The following is a 20,994-nucleotide window of genomic DNA, read 5'->3' as shown; positions in this document are numbered from 1 at the left end:
TGAGAAAAAAATATATTGTTGCCGTCGCAATGTAAACAAAAAGTAATGAAGAGACAAAACAAATCTAATTCCTGTACTCGAAGTGTCTCCCGGAGTGGAGAGGCGCCCACGCGTGGACAGGTATTCCCCCCACACACACACACGCCACCGTGGACGAGTCACATGACCCCCCGCCCCTGCCCACGATCACGTGTCGTGTAGAGTTTCAGGAAACTTTACTCTTTAAAAAAATCACCGAGGAGATCCCGGAAGCGCCCCGGGCCCGCCTCCAGACCTCTTCCATTGGCTAGCGGGCGGCGCTGTGGCCGGTCATTGGCTGCCTGGCGCGTCAGTCAGTGGCCGTGGGTCCCGGGATGTGGAATTGATACTTCTGGTCTCTTGGAAAGACCCAGAAGACGACAAGACGGGAAAGGAGAGAACCGGAGTGAGGGCGAGGGAGAGAAGGGGAGCAGGACATAAAGAGAGGCAGAAAGAAGGAGAAATACAGCCTGGCGTCAGTCTGTGGCCCCGAGAGAGAGGATCTCGAGTGAATCAAGTATGTCGGAATATTGTCCGTGTTTCTCTTTCCGTCCGTCAGTCTGAACCTGAACCTTTCAGTCTGTACCTGTACCTGTCTGTCTGTACCTGAACCTTTCACTGTGCTGTAGTGTCCAGTCAGTCAGTCAGGGTCTCTGTGCTGTAGTGTCCAGTCAGTCAGGGTCTCTGTGCTGTAGTGTCCAGTCAGTCAGTCAGGGTCACTGTGCTGTAGTGTCCAGTCAGTCAGTCAGGGTCACTGTGCTGTAGTGTCCAGTCAGTCAGTCAGGGTCTCTGTGCTGTAGTGTCCAGTCAGTCAGGGTCACTGTGCTGTAGTGTCCAGTCAGTCAGTCAGGGTCACTGTGCTGTAGTGTCCAGTGAGTCAGGGTCACTGTGCTGTAGTGTCCAGTCAGTCAGTGTCTCTGTGCTGTAGTGTCCAGTCAGTCAGTCAGTGTCTCTGTGCTGTAGTGTCCAGTCAGTCAGTCAGGGTCACTGTGCTGTAGTGTCCAGTCAGTCAGTGTCTCTGTGCTGTAGTGTCCAGTCAGTCAGTCAGTGTCTCTGTGCTGTAGTGTCCAGTCAGTCGGTCAGGGTCACTGTGCTGTAGTGTCCAGTCAGTCAGTGTCTCTGTGCTGTAGTGTCCAGTCAGTCAGTCAGTGTCTCTGTGCTGTAGTGTCCAGTCAGTCGGTCAGGGTCACTGTGCTGTAGTGTCCAGTCAGTCAGTCAGTGTCTCTGTGCTGTAGTGTCCAGTCAGTCAGTCAGTGTCTCTGTGCTGTAGTGTCCAGTCAGTCAGTCAGTGTCTCTGTGCTGTAGTGTCCAGTCAGTCAGGGTCTCTGTGCTGTAGTGTCCAGTCAGTCAGTCAGTGTCTCTGTGCTGTAGTGTCCAGTCAGTCAGTCAGTGTCTCTGTGCTGTAGTGTCCAGTCAGTCAGTCAGGGTCTCTGTGCTGTAGTGTCCAGTCAGTCAGTCAGTGTCTGTCTGCCTGTCTGTATCAGTTCCTGTACCTGTCTCTGGGTCTGTCTGAGTGTGCGCTTGCAGCTCAGCTCCCTCTCCGTGTCCTTTCAGAATGGCCCCTGAACGAGCTGTGTGACCTGTGTCTCCAGATCCTGCTGAGGCAGACAGATGGCCCAGCGTGCTGGTCGGTGCCGAGAGACACGGACTGGACGCCTCGCCCCCACTGCCCCCCGCGCGCAGGCGACGCCACAGCCAGCCGGAGAGCCGGACGGGCATGGACTCCGACGGCATACTGGGAGGAGGAACGGAGTTTGAGCTGGACCCCGACATCGTCAGTGAGGAGGCAGGCCGACTCTACACAGAGCTGCAGGTCTGCATGGCCGTCACCCGGCCTGACTCTGTCTGACTGTACACTGACCGTCTCACTCTGCTAGTCCCCTCTCAGTGCAGTGTTCGTGGACTGGAGTGCCCAGTCAGGTTGGCAGTGTGAATATCGAGTCAGCCCGTGTTGATGTGAAGGACTTTCTTCTCTTGTCTGTAACCCTGCGCTTAATTGCCTCGCCCTCGCCTTTATTTCAGTGTGTGATAGAAGCCCATGGCTCTAGCTCAGTGGAGTGTCTCCTGCCTGCCCTGGTCTCTGTGCTGGAGAGCCTTGCTCGAACCCGTGCCCAGTTACGAGAGCGAGAGAATGAGGCAGAGAGAGAAAAGGAGGAGAGAGAAGCCCTGGTTCTACGCTTTGAGGCAGAGAGAGGGAGAAGGAGAGAGAGCGAGGAGGTGAGTCTGGAGACATCAAAAACAAAGAGATTAATATAGACCCTGGCGACATACTTCACACACAGGGATTAATACAGACACTAATACAGACTCTAGAGACACTCCTCACACAGAGAGATTAATACAGACCCTAATATAGACCCCAGAGAAACTCCTCACACACAGAGATTAATACAGACCCTAGAGACACTCCTCACACACAGAGATTAATACAGACCCTAGAGACACTCCTCACACAGAGATTAATACAGACCCTTATACAGACCCTAGAGACACTCCTCACACACAGAGATTAATACAGACCCCAGAGACACACCTCACACACAGAGATTAATACAGACCCTAGAGACACACCTCACACACAGAGATTAATACAGACCCTAATATAGACCCTAGAGACACTCCTCACACACAGAGATTAATACAGACCCTAGAGACACTCCTCACACACAGAGATTAATACAGACCCTAATATAGACCCTAGAGACACTCCTCACACACAGAGATTAATACAGACCCTAATAAAGACCCCAGAGACACTCCTCACACACAGAGATTAATACAGACCCTAGAGACACTCCTCACACACAGAGATTAATACAGACCCTAATATAGACCCTAGAGACACTCCTCACACACAGAGATTAATACAGACCCTAATACAGACCCCAGAGACACTCCTCACACAGAGATTAATACAGACCCTAATATAGACCCCAGAGACACTCCTCACACACAGAGATTAATACAGACCCTAATACAGACCCTAGAGACACACCTCACACACAGAGATTAATACAGACCCCAGAGATACACCTCACACACAGAGATTAATACAGACCCTAATATAGACCCTAGAGACACTCCTCACACACAGAGATTAATACAGACCCTAATAAAGACCCCAGAGACACTCCTCACACACAGAGATTAATACAGACCCTAGAGACACTCCTCACACACAGAGATTAATACAGACCCTAATATAGACCCTAGAGACACTCCTCACACACAGAGATTAATACAGACCCTAATACAGACCCCAGAGACACTCCTCACACAGAGATTAATACAGACCCTAATATAGACCCCAGAGACACTCCTCACACACAGAGATTAATACAGACCCTAATACAGACCCTAGAGACACACCTCACACACAGAGATTAATACAGACCCCAGAGATACACCTCACACACAGAGATTAATACAGACCCTAGAGACACTCCTCACACACAGAGATTAATACAGACCCTAATACAGACCCCAGAGACACTCCTCACACACAGATTAATACAGACCCTCTTTTAAAGTTTGGCACTGTCCATGGGGTGTAGTACGGCGTGCTGACCCTCTGTCTCTGTAGAAGTACCTGGAGCTGGACGACGTCTTCGAGCAGGAGCGGCGGGCGATGCGAGGGAGAGAGCGGGAGAGGGAGCGGCGAGAGAGGGCGCTGGAGCAGAAGGCCAGGGAGCAGGCCGACCAGCGTCAGTGTCCCGCCCCCCCGGCTGTGCGTCCCGGCGCGGGGCTGGGCGCGTCCCTGCTGCAGCTGTCTGTGTTCTTGTGTTGCAGTGGTGGCCATGGAGGAGCAGAAGTCGGCTCTGACCCGAGAGCTCAGCGCCCTGAGACACACCCACAGCAAGGTCAGCCAGGGGTCACGGGGGCGGGGGTCAGGGGTCAGGGGTCATCATCCGTCAGAGTGACGGCAGTGCCGTCTTGTCTTCTCTTGCCTTTGTTGCCGTTGTCGGTGGTGTTGTTGTTGGGGGTGATGACTCGGGCCTGTGATCTGAGGAATCGTGCGCTCTGAGCAGGTGCTGCGAAGCTATCGGGACCTGCTGGAGAAACCGACGCCGCCGGGGCCCAGCGATCGGCCCCCCTCTCCAGCCAGGTGACCCCAGACACTCGCCCGTGTGTGTGTGAACTGTGCTGTACCAGTCTATACTGGGTGTCTGGACTGTGCTGTGTGAGTCTGTACTGGGTGTCTGTGCGGTGCTGTGTGAGTCTATACTGGGTGTCTGTGCTGTGCTGTGTGTGTCTGTACTGTGCTGTGTGAGTCTATACTGGGTGTCTGTGCTGTGCTGTGTGTGTCTGTACTGTGCTGTGTGTGTCTGTACTGTGCTGTGTGAGTCTATACTGGGTGTCTGTGCTGTGCTGTGTGTGTCTGTGCTGTGCTGTGTGTGTCTGTACTGTGGCATGTGAGTCTATACTGGGTGTCTGTACTGTGCTGTGTGTGTCTGTACTGTGCTGTGTGTGTCTGTGCTGTGCTGTGTGAGTCTATACTGGGTGTGTCTGTACTGTGCTGTGTGTGTCTGTACTGTGCTGTGTGAGTCTAAACTGGGTGTCTGGACTGTGCTGTGTGAGTCTGTACTGTGTGTCTGTACTGTGCTGTGTGAGTCTATACTGTGTGTCTGTGCTGTGCTGTGTGTGTCTGTACTGTGCTGTGGGTGTCTGTACTGGGTGTCTGTACTGTGCTGTGTGAGTCTATATTGGGTGTCTGTGCTGTGCTGTGTGTGTCTGTACTGTGCCATGTGAGTCTATATTGGGTGTCTGTGCTGTGCTGTGTGAGTCTGTACTGGGTGTCTGTGCTGTGCTGTGTGTGTCTGTACTGTGCCGTGTGTGTCTGTACTGGGTGTCTGTACTGTGCTGTGTGAGTCTATATTGGGTGTCTGTGCTGTGCTGTGTGTGTCTGTACTGTGCTGTGTGAGTCTATACTGGGTGTCTGTCCTGTGCTGTGTGTGTCTGTACTGTGCTGTGTGAGTCTATACTGGGTGTCTGGACTGTGCTGTGTGAGGCTGTACTGTGCTGTGTGTGTCTGTACTGGGTGTCTGTACTGTGGCATGTGAGTCTATACTGGGTGTCTGTACTGTGCTGTGTGAGTCTGTACTGTGCTGTGTGTGTCTGTACTGGGTGTCTGTACTGTGCTGTGTGTGTCTGTACTGGGTGTCTGTACTGTGCTATGGGTGTCTGTACTGTGCTGTGTGTGTCTGTGCTGTGCTGTGTGTGTCTGTACTGTGCTGTGTGTGTATGTACTGTGCTGTGTGAGTCTGTACTGGGTGTCTGTGCTGTGCTGTGTGTGTCTGTGCTGTGCTGTGTGTGTCTGTACTGTGCTGTGTGTGTCTGTACTGTGCTGTGTGTGTCTGTACTGGGTGTCTGTACTGCACTGTATCTGTAAATCATTGTTTTTGTTCGTCTTTAGAGGTTGTTCATGTTCCATGGGGTCGGAGGTCACACCAGACCAGGGTTATGAAGAGGCCCCATCCCTTCCTCAGGTAAAAGTGATGCAAACTCTGTCCTTGTTCTGCCCGCTGGGTCTGTCTGCTCTCTCTCTCTGTCTCTTTCTCTGCTCTGTACTCGTTCTGCCTGCTGGGCCTGTCTGCTCTCTCTCTCCCAGCTGGGTCTGTCTGCTCTCTCTCTCTCTGCTCTGTACTCGTTCTCCCAGCTGGGTCTGTCTGCTCTCTCTCTCTGCTCTGTACTCGTTCTGCCTGCTGGGTCTGTCTGCTCTCTCTCTCTCTGCTCTGTACTCGTTCTGCCTGCTGGGTCTGTCTGCTCTCTCTCTCTCTGCTCTGTACTCGTTCTCCCAGCTGGGTCTGTCTGCTCTCTCTCTCTGCTCTGTACTCGTTCTCCCAGCTGGGTCTGTCTGCTCTCTCTCTCTCTGCTCTGTACTCGTTCTCCCAGCTGGGTCTGTCTGCTCTCTCTCTCTCTGCTCTGTACTCGTTCTGCCTGCTGGGTCTGTCTGCTCTCTCTCTCTCTGCTCTGTACTCGTTCTCCCAGCTGGGTCTGTCTGCTCTCTCTCTCTCTGCTCTGTACTCGTTCTGCCTGCTGGGTCTGTCTGCTCTCTCTCTCTCTGCTCTGTACTCGTTCTCCCAGCTGGGTCTGTCTGCTCTCTCTCTCTCTCTGCTCTGTACTCGTTCTCCCAGCTGGGTCTGTCTGCTCTCTCTCTCTCTCTGCTCTGTACTCGTTCTCCCAGCTGGGTCTGTCTGCTCTCTCTCTCTCTCTGCTCTGTACTCGTTCTGCCAGCTGGGTCTGTCTGCGCTCTCTGATTGTATGTTAATGAGTTAATGGCTGCAGGACAGTGTCAGGATCCTGTGGGATGTTTAGCATTGTGTTTAAAACTAAGACCAGGAGGCACAACTTCACACAAAGGGTAGCGGGGGTCTGGAACATGCTGCTGTGGTCAAAGTCCTGACATCCAGGCCCCGGAGCAGATCTCCTGGGATCTGGGAGCTGAACACAAGCTAGAGGGGTGGCTGGCTGATGATGATGATGATGATGATGATGATGAGGTCTCGGCCTCCAGCTCTCGCTGACCAGCGGTCCGCCCGTCCCCAGGTGCAGCCCAGCGAGGATGCCGGCTCCGTCTCCGCCCCCGCCCCTGCCGAGCCCGCTGTCGCCGGGGGCAACGGGGCGCTGGACAGGCAGGAGGAGCCCGAGAGGGAAGGGCAGGAGCTGACGGCTCTGTCCCCCCTGCATGACATCATCAGCTCCACCCCCGAACTGGCCCTGTTTGGCAACATGGTGATCGAAGCCAGGTACTGGGACTGGGAGCTGGACGAGTTCTTCACTGGGATTATAATCAGACTCCACTGACACTGCCAGAGCAGTCTGAGACTCTCCAGGCTGGACTGGACTGACTGGACTGGGAGCTGGACTAGTTCTTCACTGGGATTATAATCAGACTCCACTGACACTGACAGAGCAGTCTGAGACTCTCCAGGCTGGACTGGACTGACTGGACTGGGAGCTGGGCTAGTTCTTCACTGGGATTATAATCAGACTCCACTGACACTGACAGAGCAGTCTGAGACTCTCCAGGCTGGACTGGGCTGACTGGACTGGGAGCTGGACTAGTTCTTCACTGGGATTATTATCAGACTCCACTGACACTGACAGAGCAGTCTGAGACTCTCCAGGCTGGACTGGACTGACTGGACTGGGAGCTGGACTAGTTCTTCACTGGGATTATAATCAGACTCCACTGACACTGCCAGAGCAGTCTGAGACTCTCCAGGCTGGACTGGACTGACTGGACTGGGAGCTGGACTAGTTCTTCACTGGGATTATAATCAGACTCCACTGACACTGACAGAGCAGTCTGAGACTCTCTTCACTGTCTCACTGTTCGACTGGCTTCACTGTGGTCTTCTAACCTGTCTAATTTAGTAAAGCCTGTCCACAGGAAGAGACTGTAGATCACAAACATCCTGAAGAACTGATTGATTTCTAGACCTGGTTCTATGATAAAGCAGTGACTGTGTCTGTAATATTGGGGCTCTAGATCAGCACAGTGACTGTGGCTGTGTCTGTAATATTGGGGCTCTAGATCAGTACAGTGACTGTGGCTGTGTCTGTAATATTGGGGCTCTAGATCACTGCAGTGACTGTGGTTGTGTCTGTAATATTGGGGCTCTAGATCAGTACAGTGACTGTGGTTGTGTCTGTAATATTGGGGCTCTAGATCACTGCAGTGACTGTGGTTGTGTCTGTAATATTGGGGCTCTAGATCACTGCAGTGACTGTGGTTGTGTCTGTAATATTGGGGCTCTAGATCACTGCAGTGACTGTGGTTGTGTCTGTAATATTGGGGCTCTAGATCACTGCAGTGACTGTGGTTGTGTCTGTAATATTGGGGCTCTAGATCAGTGCAGTGACTGTGGTTGTGTCTGTAATATTGGGGCTAGATCAGTACAGTGACTGTGGCTGTGTCTGTAATATTGGGGCTCTAGATCAGTACAGTGACTGTGTCTGTAATATTGGGGCTCTAGATCAGTGCAGTGACTGTGGCTGTGTCTGTAATATTGGGGCTCTAGATCAGTGCAGTGACTGTGGCTGTGTCTGTAATATTGGGGCTCTAGATCAGTGCAGTGACTGTGGCTGTAATATTGGGGCTCTAGATCAGTGCAGTGACTGTGGTTGTGTCTGTAATATTGGGGCTCTAGATCAGTGCAGTGACTGTGTCTGTAATATTGGGGCTCTAGATCAGTGCAGTGACTGTGTCTGTAATATTGGGGCTCTAGATCAGTGCAGTGACTGTGGCTGTGTCTGTAATATTGGGGCTCTAGATCAGTGCAGTGACTGTGGTTGTGTCTGTAATATTGGGGCTCTAGATCAGTGCAGTGACTGTGTCTGTAATATTGGGGCTCTAGATCAGTGCAGTGACTGTGTCTGTAATATTGGGGCTCTAGATCAGTGCAGTGACTGTGTCTGTAATATTGGGGCTCTAGATCAGTACAGTGACTGTGGCTGTGTCTGTAATATTGGGGCTCTAGATCAGTGCAGTGACTGTGGTTGTGTCTGTAATATTGGGGCTCTAGATCAGTGCAGTGACTGTGGTTGTGTCTGTAATACTGGGGCTCAAGGTGGTGTAAATGGATTAAGTTTTGGGAAAATGTCTAGAACTTGTCTTTGTGTTAATTAATGACTCTCTAAAGAAATAATTACCTCAATTAATGGCAGAAATCCAAATTTCCCTCCCAGCACTCCCAAGCAGGACATTCCTGATTCCCGGTCGGAATGCCGGAACACGGAGTCGCTGTTCGCGGAGCTGTCCGGAGTCAGCAGGGAATATCTGGAGAGTGTCGACATGGGAGTCAGTCTGCACGGTGAGAGAGCATAGAGAGAGACAGTGGCAGTCATGTCAGCCTGTGTCTCTGTCAGTGTCACGCTGAGTGTCTCTCCAGTATCTCCAGCTCTGATGGGGAGGGGTGTTCATGTGAAGTTACAGAGCAGCTGGACTGAGTGTCTCTCCAGTATCTCCTGCTCTGATGGGGAGGGGTGTTCATGTGAAGTTACAGAGGAGCTGGACTGAGTGTCTCTCCAGTATCTCCTGCTCTGATGGGGAGGGGTGTTCATGTGAAGTTACAGAGGAGCTGGACTGAGTGTCTCTCCAGTATCTCCAGCTCTGATGGGGAGGGGTGTTCATGTGAAGTTACAGAGGAGCTGGACTGAGTGTCTCTCCAGTATCTCCTGCTCTGATGGGGAGGGGTATTCATGTGAAGTTACAGAGCAGCTGGACTGAGTGTCTCTCCAGTATCTCCTGCTCTGATGGGGAGGGGTGTTCATGTGAAGTTACAGAGGAGCTGGACTGAGTGTCTCTCCAGTATCTCCTGCTCTGATGGGGAGGGGTGTTCATGTGAAGTTACAGAGGAGCTGGACTGAGTGTCTCTCCAGTATCTCCAGCTCTGATGGGGAGGGGTGTTCATGTGAAGTTACAGAGGAGCTGGACTGAGTGTCTCTCCAGTATCTCCTGCTCTGATGGGGAGGGGTGTTCATGTGAAGTTACAGAGGAGCTGGACTGAGTGTCTCTCCAGTATCTCCTGCTCTGATGGGGAGGGGTGTTCATGTGAAGTTACAGAGGAGCTGGACTGAGTGTCTCTCCAGTATCTCCAGCTCTGATGGGGAGGAGTGTTCATGTGAAACACTGATAGATCATTCTGGATGGATTCCTTATCAGCGTGTCTGTATTAACCCAACTTCTCTTGTCTGTTTCCCTCTGAAGGTTCTGTTGACCAGTTAGAGGAAATTCTGTCCCAGTATGAGGAGCTGAAATCCACCCAGTAAGCCGTTGTTCTCAAAGTTATTACTGGTGTTGCCACTGAGCTGCTGTAGAGTTCGGGGCTCATAGTTACCGGCTTCTGTGTTCTGTCTCCTCCTCTGTGCCTCGCCTTTCGCCTCAGTGAGCTGGTAGACGCTGCGCGCAGAGCTTTAATTTCCAGGGTGGAGGAACTGACCAATGAGAGAGCAGCCCTGAGCCTGGAGGTGGGATCTGCCCAGGAGACTGTTGCCCGATTGGAGGGAAAACTGAAGGAGATGGAGGAGGAAGTGAGGCGGTGAGCGATCAGGAAGTACCTCCCACAAACCTTTCCCGATCCTGTCACTGCAGCTTATGATCACTTACTTACCCATGATCACTCACTGGCCCTTCATAAAGTTTATTTTTGTAGGCTGTAGCGACACACTGAGACACTGGTTGGCAGGACAGCACTTGTTTAGCATGTGGTGCAGTGACACAGCGTGCCCAGCAGGGGGCAGCAGGATCTCAGGCTGTTGTAATACCTCCGGAACACTAGATGGCAGCAGAATTCATGACCAGTCTCCCCATCTCCCGTACGAGAAGGCTTGTGAGGCGGAAGACTGAGGTGTTTCAAACTGTCGGGTCTGTTGCACCACAGCCAGACAGTTCAAGGCCTTTGGGAAGTGGGCGTTGAGAGGCTGCCTTTCGCAGCTGTACTGATGTGTGTGAATGATACTAATCGAGCTTCTCTCTCCGTCAACTTGTTTCCTAGGCTTCGTAAAGAGCTGGACGAGTGTCAGAGCGAGGACCCAGAGGTGAGAGAGGAGCTCAAGATCTAGGAAACTCTAGGAAACAGACGTGTTTGTGTGTCTTGTGTGCAGCGGTCTCGGGGGTCCCTGCGGACACTGTAGTGACTGGTGTCTTTGTAGTCTCTGCGGTCACTCTGGTCACTGCAGTCGTGTTGGTCACTCTGGTCACTGCAGTCACTCTGGTCACTGCAGTCGTGTTGGTCACTGCGGTTACTCTGGTCTCTGCGGTCACTCTGGTCACTGCAGTCACGTTGGTCACTCTGGTCACTGCAGTCGTGTTAGTCACTCTGGTCACTGCAGTCACTCTGGTCACTGCAGTCGTGTTGGTCACTCTGGTCACTGCAGTCACTCTGGTCACTGCAGTCGTGTTGGTCACTCTGGTCACTGCAGTCACTCTGGTCACTGTGGTCACGTTGGTCACTCTGGTCACTGCAGTCGTGTTAGTCACTCTGGTCACTGCAGTCCTGTTAGTCCCTATGGTCACTCTGGTCCCTGTGGTCACGTTGGTCACTCTGGTCACTGCGGTCGTGTTAGTCACTCTGGTCACTGCGGTCACTCTGGTCACTGCGGTCACTGCAGTCACTTTGGTCACTCTGGTCACTGCAGTCCTGTTAGTCACTGCGGTCACTCTGGTCCCTGCGGTCACTCTGGTCACTGTGGTCGTGTTAGTCACTCTGGTCACTGCGGTCACTCTGGTCACTGCGGTCACTCTGGTCACTCTGGTCACTGCGGTCACAGTCCCCTCTCTCCCGCAGGCCTCCCTCCCGCTCTCCCTGCGCCAGCGCTTCTCCCGCTCGGAGATGGCCAGGGTGGTGATGGAGAGGAACCAGTACAAGGAGAAACTGATCGACCTGCAGGACGCCCTGAGGCGCACACAGCAGCTCCGGTGCGGTCTCTGTCTCCGGTCCTGCTCCGTCCCTGTCCCTCCTCTCTCCCTCCTCTCTCTCCTGAGTCTCTGCCCGATGTCACTGTGCTTCACTGCTCTTGTGTGTCCGGAAGTCTGTCCCCCTGTCCACCTGACGGATTGCTCTTGTCCTGCGTCTGTCCTTCTGTTCCTCCTGCAGAGCCACGAGAGAGGAAAAGACAGGAGTGGAGGAGAAGAAGAGTGTCTGGAGGAGGTGAGAGGGACCATGGAATACCTGGTGCTGTGCAGACAGACAGCGTGGCCCCACCTGTAGATACAGAGGCCCTCCCCGGACACAGATACCTGTAGATACAGAGGCCCACCCCAGACACAGATACCTGTAGATACAGAGGCCCTCCCCAGACACAGATACCTGTAGATACAGAGACCCCACCCCAGACACAGATACCTGTAGATAAAGAGGCCCCACCCCAGACACAGATACCTGTAGATACAGAGACCCACCCCAGACACAGATACCTGTAGATACAGAGGCCCCACCCCAGACACAGATACCTGTAGATAAAGAGGCCCACCCCAGACACAGATACCTGTAGATACAGAGGCCCCACCCCAGACACAGATACCTGTAGATAAAGAGGCCCTCCCCAGACACAGATACCTGTAGATACAGAGGCCCTCCCCAGACACAGATACCTGTAGATACAGAGACCCACCCCAGACACAGATACCTGTAGATACAGAGGCCCACCCCAGACACAGATACCTGTAGATACAGAAGCCCACCCCAGACACAGATACCTGTAGATACAGAGGCCCACCGCAGACACAGATACCTGTAGATACAGAGGCCCACCGCAGACACAGATACCTGTAGATACAGAGGCCCCACCCCAGACACAGATACCTGTAGATACAGAGACCCACCCCAGACACAGATACCTGTAGATACAGAGACCCCTCCCCAGACACACATACCTGTAGATACAGAGACCCCTCCCCAGACACACATACCTGTAGATACAGAGACCCCTCCCCAGACACAGATACCTGTAGATACAGAGACCCACCCCAGACACGGATACCTGTAGATACAGAGACTCACCCCAGACACAGATACCTGTAGATACAGAGACCCACCCCAGACACAGATACCTGTAGATACAGAGACCCACCCCAGACACAGATACCTGTAGATACAGAGACCCACCCCAGACACGGATACCTGTAGATACAGAGACCCCACCCCAGACACAGATACCTGTAGATACAGAGACCCCTCCCCAGACACACATACCTGTAGATACAGAGACCCACCCCAGACACAGATACCTGTAGATACAGAGACCCACCCCAGACACAGATACCTGTAGATACAGAGACCCACCCCAGACACAGATACCTGTAGATACAGAGACCCACCCCAGACACAGATACCTGTAGATACAGAGGCCCCACCCCAGACACAGATGCCTGTAGATACAGAGACCCACCCCAGACACAGATACCTGTAGATACAGAGACCCACCCCAGACACAGATACCTGTAGATACAGAGGCCCACCCCAGACACAGATACCACAGCCCTCCCCTCTGGCACAGACACACAGACACACAGAGGCTGTAGTGGGGTTTAGCTCAGACAGCACACTTCACAGCCCCATGGATCCTCTCTAGGAAAGGTACACCTGCAGCACAGAGGAGAAACGAAAGCTGATGGTTGAGATGAAACATGAAACAGTCTTGTTTACGTCTATTTATTCTAGCAAATACAAGAGTTCTGGTAAGTAATTCTCTTTGCCTCTCGATCCCTCTCAGCTTTCATCGCTTATTTGGACTGAAGAAAGACCCACTGGCTCCGCCCACCAATGCGTTAAAGACTGTTGCCCCTCCCCTCTCGACTGCCCCGCCTCTTCCAGCCACCTCAACGATTGGCTCCTCCAGACAACCAGCTGTCAATCAAACGCACACCAGGTAAATTACTGGGTCTCTAGTGTCTGTATTAGTGTCTGAGACTGTATTAATCTCTGTGTGTGAGAGGAGTGTCTCTAGGGTCTGTATTAATCTCTGTGTGTGAGAGGAGTGTCTCTAGGGTCTGTATTAATCTCTGTGTGAGGAGTGTCTCTAGGGTCTGTATTAGGGTCTGTATTAATCTCTGTGTGTGAGGAGTGTCTCTGGGGTCTGTATTAATCTCTGTGTGTGAGGTGTGTCTCTAGGGTCTGTATTAATCTCTGTGTGTGAGAGGAGTGTCTCTAGGGCCTGTATTAATCTCTGTGTGTGGGGTGTGTCTCTGGGGTCTGTATTAGGGTCTGTATTAATCTCTGTGTGTGAGGAGTGTCTCTGGGGTCTGTATTAATCTCTGTGTGTGAGGAGTGTCTCTGGGGTCTGTATTAATCTCTGTGTGTGGGGTGTGTCTCTAGGGTCTGTATTAGAGGTCTGTATTAATCTCTGTGTGTGAGGAGTGTCTCTAGGGTCTGTATTAATCTCTGTGTGTGAGGAGTGTCTCTAGGGTCTATATTAGGGTCTGTATTAATCTCTGTGTGTGAGGTGTGTCTCTAGGGTCTGTATTAATCTCAGTGTGTGAGGAGTGTCTCTGGGGTCTGTATTAATCTCTGTGTGTGAGGAGTGTCTCTGGGGTCTGTATTAATCTCTGTGTGTGAGGTGTGTCTCTAGGGTCTGTATTAGAGGTCTGTATTAATCTCTGTGTGTGAGGAGTGTCTCTAGGGTCTATATTAGGGTCTGTATTAATCTCTGCGTGTGAGGAGTGTCTCTAGGATCTGTATTAGAGTCTGTATTAATCTCTGTGTGTGAGGTGTGTCTCTAGGATCTGTATTAGAGTCTGTATTAATCTCTGTGTGTGAGGTGTGTCTCTAGGATCTGTATTAGAGTCTGTATTAATCTCTGTGTGTGAGGAGTGTCTCTAGGATCTGTATTAGAGTCTGTATTAATCTCTGTGAGGAGTGTCTCTAGGGTCTATATTAGGGTCTGTATTAATCTCTGTGTGTGAGGAGTGTCTCTAGGATCTGTATTAGAGTCTGTATTAATCTCTGTGTGTGAGGTGTGTCTCTAGGATCTGTATTAGAGTCTGTATTAATCTCTGTGTGTGAGGTGTGTCTCTAGGATCTGTATTAGAGTCTGTATTAATCTCTGTGTGTGAGGAGTGTCTCTAGGATCTGTATTAGAGTCTGTATTAATCTCTGTGTGTGAGGAGTGTCTCTAGGGTCTATATTAGGGTCTGTATTAATCTCTGTGTGTGAGGAGTGTCTCTAGGATCTGTATTAGAGTCTGTATTAATCTCTGTGTGTGAGGTGTGTCTCTAGGATCTGTATTAGAGTCTGTATTAATCTCTGTGTGTGAGGAGTGTCTCTAGGATCTGTATTAGAGTCTGTATTAATCTCTGTGTGTGAGGAGTGTCTCTAGGGTCTATATTAGGGTCTGTATTAATCTCTGTGTGTGAGGTGTGTCTCTAGGGCCTGTATTAATCTCTGTGTGTGAGGAGTGTCTCTAGGGTCTATATTAGGGTCTGTATTAATCTCTGTGTGTGAGGAGTGTCTCTAGGGTCTATATTAATCTCTGTGTGTGAGGAGTGTCTCTGGGGTCTGTATTAGGGTCTGTATTAATCTCTGTGTGTGAGGAGTGTCTCTAGGGTCTGTATTAATCTCTGTGTGTGAGGAGTGTCTCTAGGGTCTATATTAGGGTCTGTATTAATCTCTGTGTGTGAGGTGTGTCTCTAGGGTCTATATAAGGGTCTGTATTAATCTCCATTTAATTCCTCTCTGTCCTGGTCTCTCTCAGCGACTCGTCTCCAGAGTCCTTCTCTCCGCGTCTCAGGAGGAGAGAGCTGTACCGCGACATCCGCTCGCATGTGTGGAGCATGCTGGGAAAGCGTCAGATCCACGGCTGGAGCGTGCCCCCCGGCGAGCAGGTACCTGCCCCTCCCCTCCCAGCCCTCCTGCCCCGCCCTCCCCTCGTTTCGGCGGCTTCTCTGGGCTCTAACCCTGTGCTGATTGCAGGGCTCGCCGGCGCCTCCGTCCTCCGGCGTGAGCGAGGTCCCGGCCCTGGTGCAGCTCCGGCTCCTGGATCAGAAGGACTCCACCTCCAAGGTCCGGCAGTAGCCCTGGTGCTAATTAATTAATTAATAACGATGCCCGTCCAGTGAGCCAGGCTGTCCCAGTGTGTGCAGGCAGCAGTGATATTACAGCGATTACTGGGATCATAGCAGTCATACTAATCGTCACACTGTGCCTCTGTCCATCTTTACAGCTGACTTGTGCTGCTGCTGTTACTCCAGACATCTCCGGTGACCAAACGGTAAGAAATCAGGGCTGACCAGCACTCCACGTCTCTCAGTGATGAGCAGGACTGCAGTGTCCAGTCAGTCAGGGTCACTGTGCTGTAGTGTCCAGTCAGTCAGTCAGGGTCACTGTGCTGTAGTGTCCAGTCAGTCAGTCAGGGTCACTGTGCTGTAGTGTCCAGTCAGTCAGGGTCACTGTGCTGTAGTGTCCAGTCAGTCAGTGTCTCTGTGCTGTAGTGTCCAGTCAGTCAGTCAGTGTCTCTGTGCTGTAGTGTCCAGTCAGTCAGTCAGGGTCACTGTGCTGTAGTGTCCAGTCAGTCAGTCAGTGTCTCTGTGCTGTAGTGTCCAGTCAGTCAGTCAGGGTCACTGTGCTGTAGTGTCCAGTCAGTCAGTCAGGGTCACTGTGCTGTAGTGTCCAGTCAGTCAGGGTCTCTGTGCTGTAGTGTCCAGTCAGTCAGTCAGTGTCTCTGTGCTGTAGTGTCCAGTCAGTCAGTGTCTCTGTGCTGTAGTGTCCAGTCAGTCAGTCAGTCAGTGTCTCTGTGCTGTAGTGTCCAGTCAGTCAGTCAGTCAGTGTCTCTGTGCTGTAGTGTCCAGTCAGTCAGTCAGGGTCACTGTGCTGTAGTGTCCAGTCAGTCAGTCAGGGTCACTGTGCTGTAGTGTCCAGTCAGTCAGTCAGGGTCACTGTGCTGTAGTGTCCAGTCAGTCAGGGTCTCTGTGCTGTAGTGTCCAGTCAGTCAGTCAGTGTCTCTGTGCTGTAGTGTCCAGTCAGTCAGTGTCTCTGTGCTGTAGTGTCCAGTCAGTCAGTCAGTCAGTGTCTCTGTGCTGTAGTGTCCAGTCAGTCAGTCAGTCAGTGTCTCTGTGCTGTAGTGTCCAGTCAGTCAGTCAGTCAGTGTCTCTGTGCTGTAGTGTCCAGTGAGTCAGTCAGTGTCTCTGTGCTGCAGTGTCCAGTCAGTCAGTGTCTCTGTGCTGCAGTGTCCAGTCAGTCAGTCAGGGTCACTGTATTAACTTTTAGTATAAACTCCGTCTCTCAGTGCTCAGTGTGGGTGGTCTCAGGCCCGCCCTCCTGGAGTGACGTAACAGTGATTGACCCAGCACAGTCCAATCATGTGGTGGATCACTTCACTCTCCCGCCCACCTCCCCAGCCCTCTGTATTGCTGCAGTGCCACCTGCTGGTAAGAATCAGAATGTGTGTCTGGGCCTGTTGACAATAATAGTCTCTCAGAGTGTTTCTCTTCCTCTCTAATTAGCTGTGTTGTTCAGCTATAACCCTGTCTTTCTCAGTAAATATACCATCTGTCAGTGTGTGTGTATTAACCCCTCTCTCTCTCAGTGCAGTGTTCATGTACTGGAGTGTCCAGTCAGTGTGTCTGTATGAACCCCTCTCTCTCTCAGTGCAGTGTTCATGTACTGGAGTGTCCAGTCAGTGTGTCTGTATTAACCCCTCTCTCTCTCAGTGCAGTGTTCATGTACTGGAGTGTCCAGTCAGTGTGTCTGTATTAACCCCTCTCTCTCTCAGTGCAGTGTTCATGTACTGGAGTGTCCAGTCAGTGTGTCTGTATGAACCCCTCTCTCTCTCAGTGCAGTGTTCATGTACTGGAGTGTCCAGTCAGTGTGTCTGTATGAACCCCTCTCTCTCTCAGTGCAGTGTTCATGTACTGGAGTGTCCAGTCAGTGTGTCTGTATTAACCCCTCTCTCTCTCAGTGCAGTGTTCATGTACTGGAGTGTCCAGTCAGTCTCAATCTGTATTGCTCTTTGCCTGTAGAGAGCTCACCTTCGCCCTCTACTGGAACAGTGTGGATTGGCACCCAAGATGGCAGGTGAGTTTCTGGGCTCTTCTGTGTCCACCCCTGTTGGAGCTGTGTCTCTCCTGCGGGTGCCTGTGTGCTGGCGTGAGGGGTGGCCACAGCCTCAGACTGTCTCCCTCTCCTGCAGTGTCCTCGTCCATCCAGCAGCGGGGGACATCCGACGCTGCCTGCAGTCCGTCAGCCTGAGAGAGGGGGTCCACTCCATCACGTGAGTCCCCGGTGTCTGTGCCGCCGTCTCCGCGTCCCGGCCCGATGTGTCCGGCCCGGCGGTGAGCTCTGTCTCCCTGTCTCAGCCACGCCCGGGGCCTGGTGATCGCTGGACTGGCCGACGGTACGCTGGCCTTCTTCTCCCGCGGCCCAGGTGAGTGGCCGCTGCCCGCTCTCTGGAGTCTCGTGGGCCGAGGCTGGGAAGATCTGGCTTCTGGTGTGGTCAGTGACCTAGCTGCGCGCAGGTGAGCTCTCTGGACACGCCCCCCGTGTGGCGCGGTAATCCAGCTCTCGCCCTCCCTCCCTCTCCCAGACGGCAGCTGGGATCTCAAGTCGCACGGCAAGCTGTCCCTGGGACCACCCCCCGTGCAGCCCATTCGCTGTTGCCTGGCGACGGGGGCGGGGCTGTGGTGCGGCTACTGGAACCAGGTGTTTGTGATTGACAGCCAGAGCAGGAGAGTGGAGGTGTGTGTGACTGTGCTGTAGTGTCCAGTCAGTCAGTCAGTGTCTCTGTGCTGTAGTGTCCAGTCAGTCAGTCAGGGTCTCTGTGCTGTAGTGTCCAGTTAGTCAGTCAGGGTCTCTGTGCTGTAGTGTCCAGTTAGTCAGTCAGGGTCTCTGTGCTGTAGTGTCCAGTTAGTCAGTCAGGGTCACTGTGCTGTAGTGTCCAGTCAGTCAGTCAGGGTCACTGTGCTGTAGTGTCCAGTCAGTCAGTCAGGGTCACTGTGCTGTAGTGTCCAGTCAGTCAGTCAGGGTCTCTGTGCTGTAGTGTCCAGTTAGTCAGTCAGGGTCTCTGTGCTGTAGTGTCCAGTTAGTCAGTCAGGGTCTCTGTGCTGTAGTGTCCAGTTAGTCAGTCAGGGTCACTGTGCTGTAGTGTCCAGTCAGTCAGTCAGGGTCACTGTGCTGTAGTGTCCAGTCAGTCAGTCAGGGTCACTGTGCTGTAGTGTCCAGTCAGTCAGTGTCGCTGTGCTGTAGTGTCCAGTCAGTGTATCTGACCTCTCTCTCTCTGTCTCTCAGCGCTCTTTCTCCGTCTCTGCTCGCTTGGAGCAGCAGGTGCGCTTCCTGTGCATGGCAGGAAGTGGGGTTTGGGTGTCCTGTCGTCTTGACCCCATCCTCCGGCTTTTTGATTGTGTGACGGGACGTCCGCTACAGGAACTGGATCTGACGCCGCTGGTTACCAGCACACTGGGTCTGTATTAATCTGTGTGTGTGAGGAGTGTCTCTGGGGTCTATATTAGGGTCTGTATTAATCTCTGTGTGTGAGGAGTGTCTCTGGGGTCTATATTAGGGTCTGTATTAATCTCTGTGTGTGAGGAGTGTCTCTGGGGTCAGAGTCAGTGTTAATCTCTCTCTCTGTCTTTTAGGTCCTGCTTTCCTCTCTCTCTCTCCACTCCAGATCTCTTCCCTTTCCCTCACCTGTGGACGCCTGTGGGTGGGGACAGGAAGTGGCGCCATCTTTGCCATGCCTGTCAGTCGCAGTGAGTATCTTCCCCTCATCACGGAAGACGCCAGCGGTGATTTTCCACTGCCTATGATTTGAGACGTATTCAGACGTCTTGCCGTATTCAGACGTATTTTCAGTTTCACTCTGTGAAAGGCTGTGGCCGGTTCTTTTTTTCACCACAGGCACTTAATCATAACTTTGAATCATGACTCAGCGGTTAACAAGTTTTCTCGTCTTCCCCAGGCGCTCAGTCCTCCGATATCCCATACTGCTCCCTGGCGGGGGCCCAGCTGTGTTACCACGGTCACCGCCAGGACGTGCGGTTCATCATCACCGCCCCCGGTGAGCCGGCGCTCCTCTCCTCCTCTCCTCCTCTCCTGATCTGTGTGTCCTGGTTCCTCAGCCTCGCTCTGCCGATCGTGCTGGTCCTGACCTGCCCCCCTCTCTCTCTCTCTCAGGGTGCATCAACCCCTCTCTGGCTGCAGGGGGTGCTCCGACTCAGCTGGTCCTCAGTGGAGGGGAGGGCTACGTCAACTTCCGCATCGGTGAGTCTCCCGTCATCGGCCCGCAGTTCCACCGCCGAGCCTGACCGGGGGAGGGGGGCGCTGTCCGTCGTTGCCCGTCTCTCGCGCGGTCCTGCCTGACCCGGCCGCTTGTCTGCCCTCCCTGTCTTTCAGGGGACGATGGGGGCGACGGCGCGGACGGCTCTGCGGACCCCCTGCTCCGGCGCGCCGAGCGCAGTCACATGATCATCTGGCAGTGCCCCGCCCCCCCCCAGGCCAACCCGGCCCCCTGATTGGCCGGGCCGGACCACGCCCAGCCACCTACTCCTCCCCCTCCCCAGAGTACTAACAATGCCGCACTAACACTACCACTGGGGCCGCACCCCACTTCCTCGCGCGCGGACCCCAGCAGCCCCGGCCTCTCCATCGCTCCTCCTTGTTCCCTCTCCCGCACCCTCGTTTCGGGGTCCCCAGGTGGAGGCTGAACCCCTCGAACGGCGTCTCTTTCTCGGCCCTGTCAAACCCGGAGCGGACCGGACAGCTGCGGATCCGGACTCTCGTGTCCCTGTGCTCCTCAGCCTCCCCCCTGCTTCCCCGAACTGAATTAGTCTCTTTCCTCCTGACAAACTGTCCCCGTCCGAGCCGTGACAGGATGGACAGTCACTCCTGCTGGTTTGATCAGCTCACAGCAGCCCAGCGGAGCAGGCAGGGGGCGCCAGTGTGCCTTTCTACCTCCAGCTCTCCTCTTGCTCTGCGTTTGGTGTTGTTTTGCGTTAATTGTGATCATGTGTTTTTGGTTTTATTCCCCTGAGGTGTTTTACAGAATCTCTGTCCTCTCCTCTCGCCCCTGTGGGGGTTTTTGTGTGAGACCGTGTCCGGGACAGTTTTCACTGCTGTCTCTGCTTCATTTATTTCACACGCTGTGTCGTCTGACCGTCTGTCCGTCTGCAGCAGGAGAAACCACGCCAGAGACTCACTCAGGAACAAGCACAGGACAGGAGACACAGTGAGAGAGAGGAGAGCACAGGCAAGAGAGCACAAAGACAGAAACAGTATTTGATGGTGCTTGAAGGACTTGTTTCATGCAGTCACCCCACCAGGGGATTTTAAATGTCTGCTTGTTGTGCTTTTATTGTGGTTGTCTGACGGGTTGACTTTTCGCAAGAGCAGAGAACAACATACTGAACTCTAAGCTGGAACCTTTGTTGTGTGGGTTAGGGTTTACCCTTTTCTCAGGGACGTATTTCGATGTGACACTTGTTCTGCATAGAAACAAGAAGCACTTTTGTACATATATTTTCATTAAAAAAGGAGAAAATGACTG

At 52.8% G+C, this 20,994-nt stretch overlaps 1 protein-coding gene across 2 annotated transcripts; it reads left to right on the top strand.

The window, feature by feature from the left end:
• Nucleotides 1-323: 323 nt before the first annotated feature.
• Nucleotides 324-20,991, top strand: LOC148640542 (C-Jun-amino-terminal kinase-interacting protein 4). Of its 2 annotated transcripts, none has more exons than XM_088619837.1 (28): nt 324-535; nt 1,611-1,831; nt 2,041-2,235; nt 3,602-3,722; nt 3,808-3,878; nt 4,047-4,123; nt 5,432-5,504; nt 6,565-6,764; nt 8,710-8,834; nt 9,731-9,788; nt 9,909-10,061; nt 10,518-10,560; nt 11,310-11,440; nt 11,619-11,672; nt 13,237-13,392; nt 15,214-15,343; nt 15,432-15,521; nt 15,682-15,729; nt 16,744-16,885; nt 17,477-17,531; nt 17,647-17,727; nt 17,813-17,880; nt 18,040-18,191; nt 18,741-18,912; nt 19,088-19,201; nt 19,411-19,509; nt 19,626-19,712; nt 19,845-20,991. In XM_088619837.1, the coding sequence occupies exons 2-28, from the start codon at nt 1,736-1,738 to the stop codon at nt 19,961-19,963; spliced, it is 2,910 nt and encodes a 969-aa protein (XP_088475963.1). In that variant the 5' UTR covers nt 324-535; nt 1,611-1,735; the 3' UTR covers nt 19,964-20,991. The 2 variants fall into 2 exon arrangements, with proteins under 2 accessions (XP_088475963.1, XP_088475962.1); XM_088619836.1 differs by having other exon boundaries at nt 1,573-1,831.
• The last annotated feature ends 3 nt before the right edge of the window (nt 20,992-20,994 follow it).

Source organism: Lepisosteus platostomus, chromosome 25 (assembly GCF_059453375.1).
Source record: "Lepisosteus platostomus isolate fLepPlt1 chromosome 25, fLepPlt1.hap1, whole genome shotgun sequence".
Classification (NCBI taxonomy): domain Eukaryota; kingdom Metazoa; phylum Chordata; class Actinopteri; order Semionotiformes; family Lepisosteidae; genus Lepisosteus; species Lepisosteus platostomus.
The sequence above is the reverse complement of the archived record's forward strand: the minus strand, read 5'-3'. Positions and strand labels throughout refer to the sequence as shown.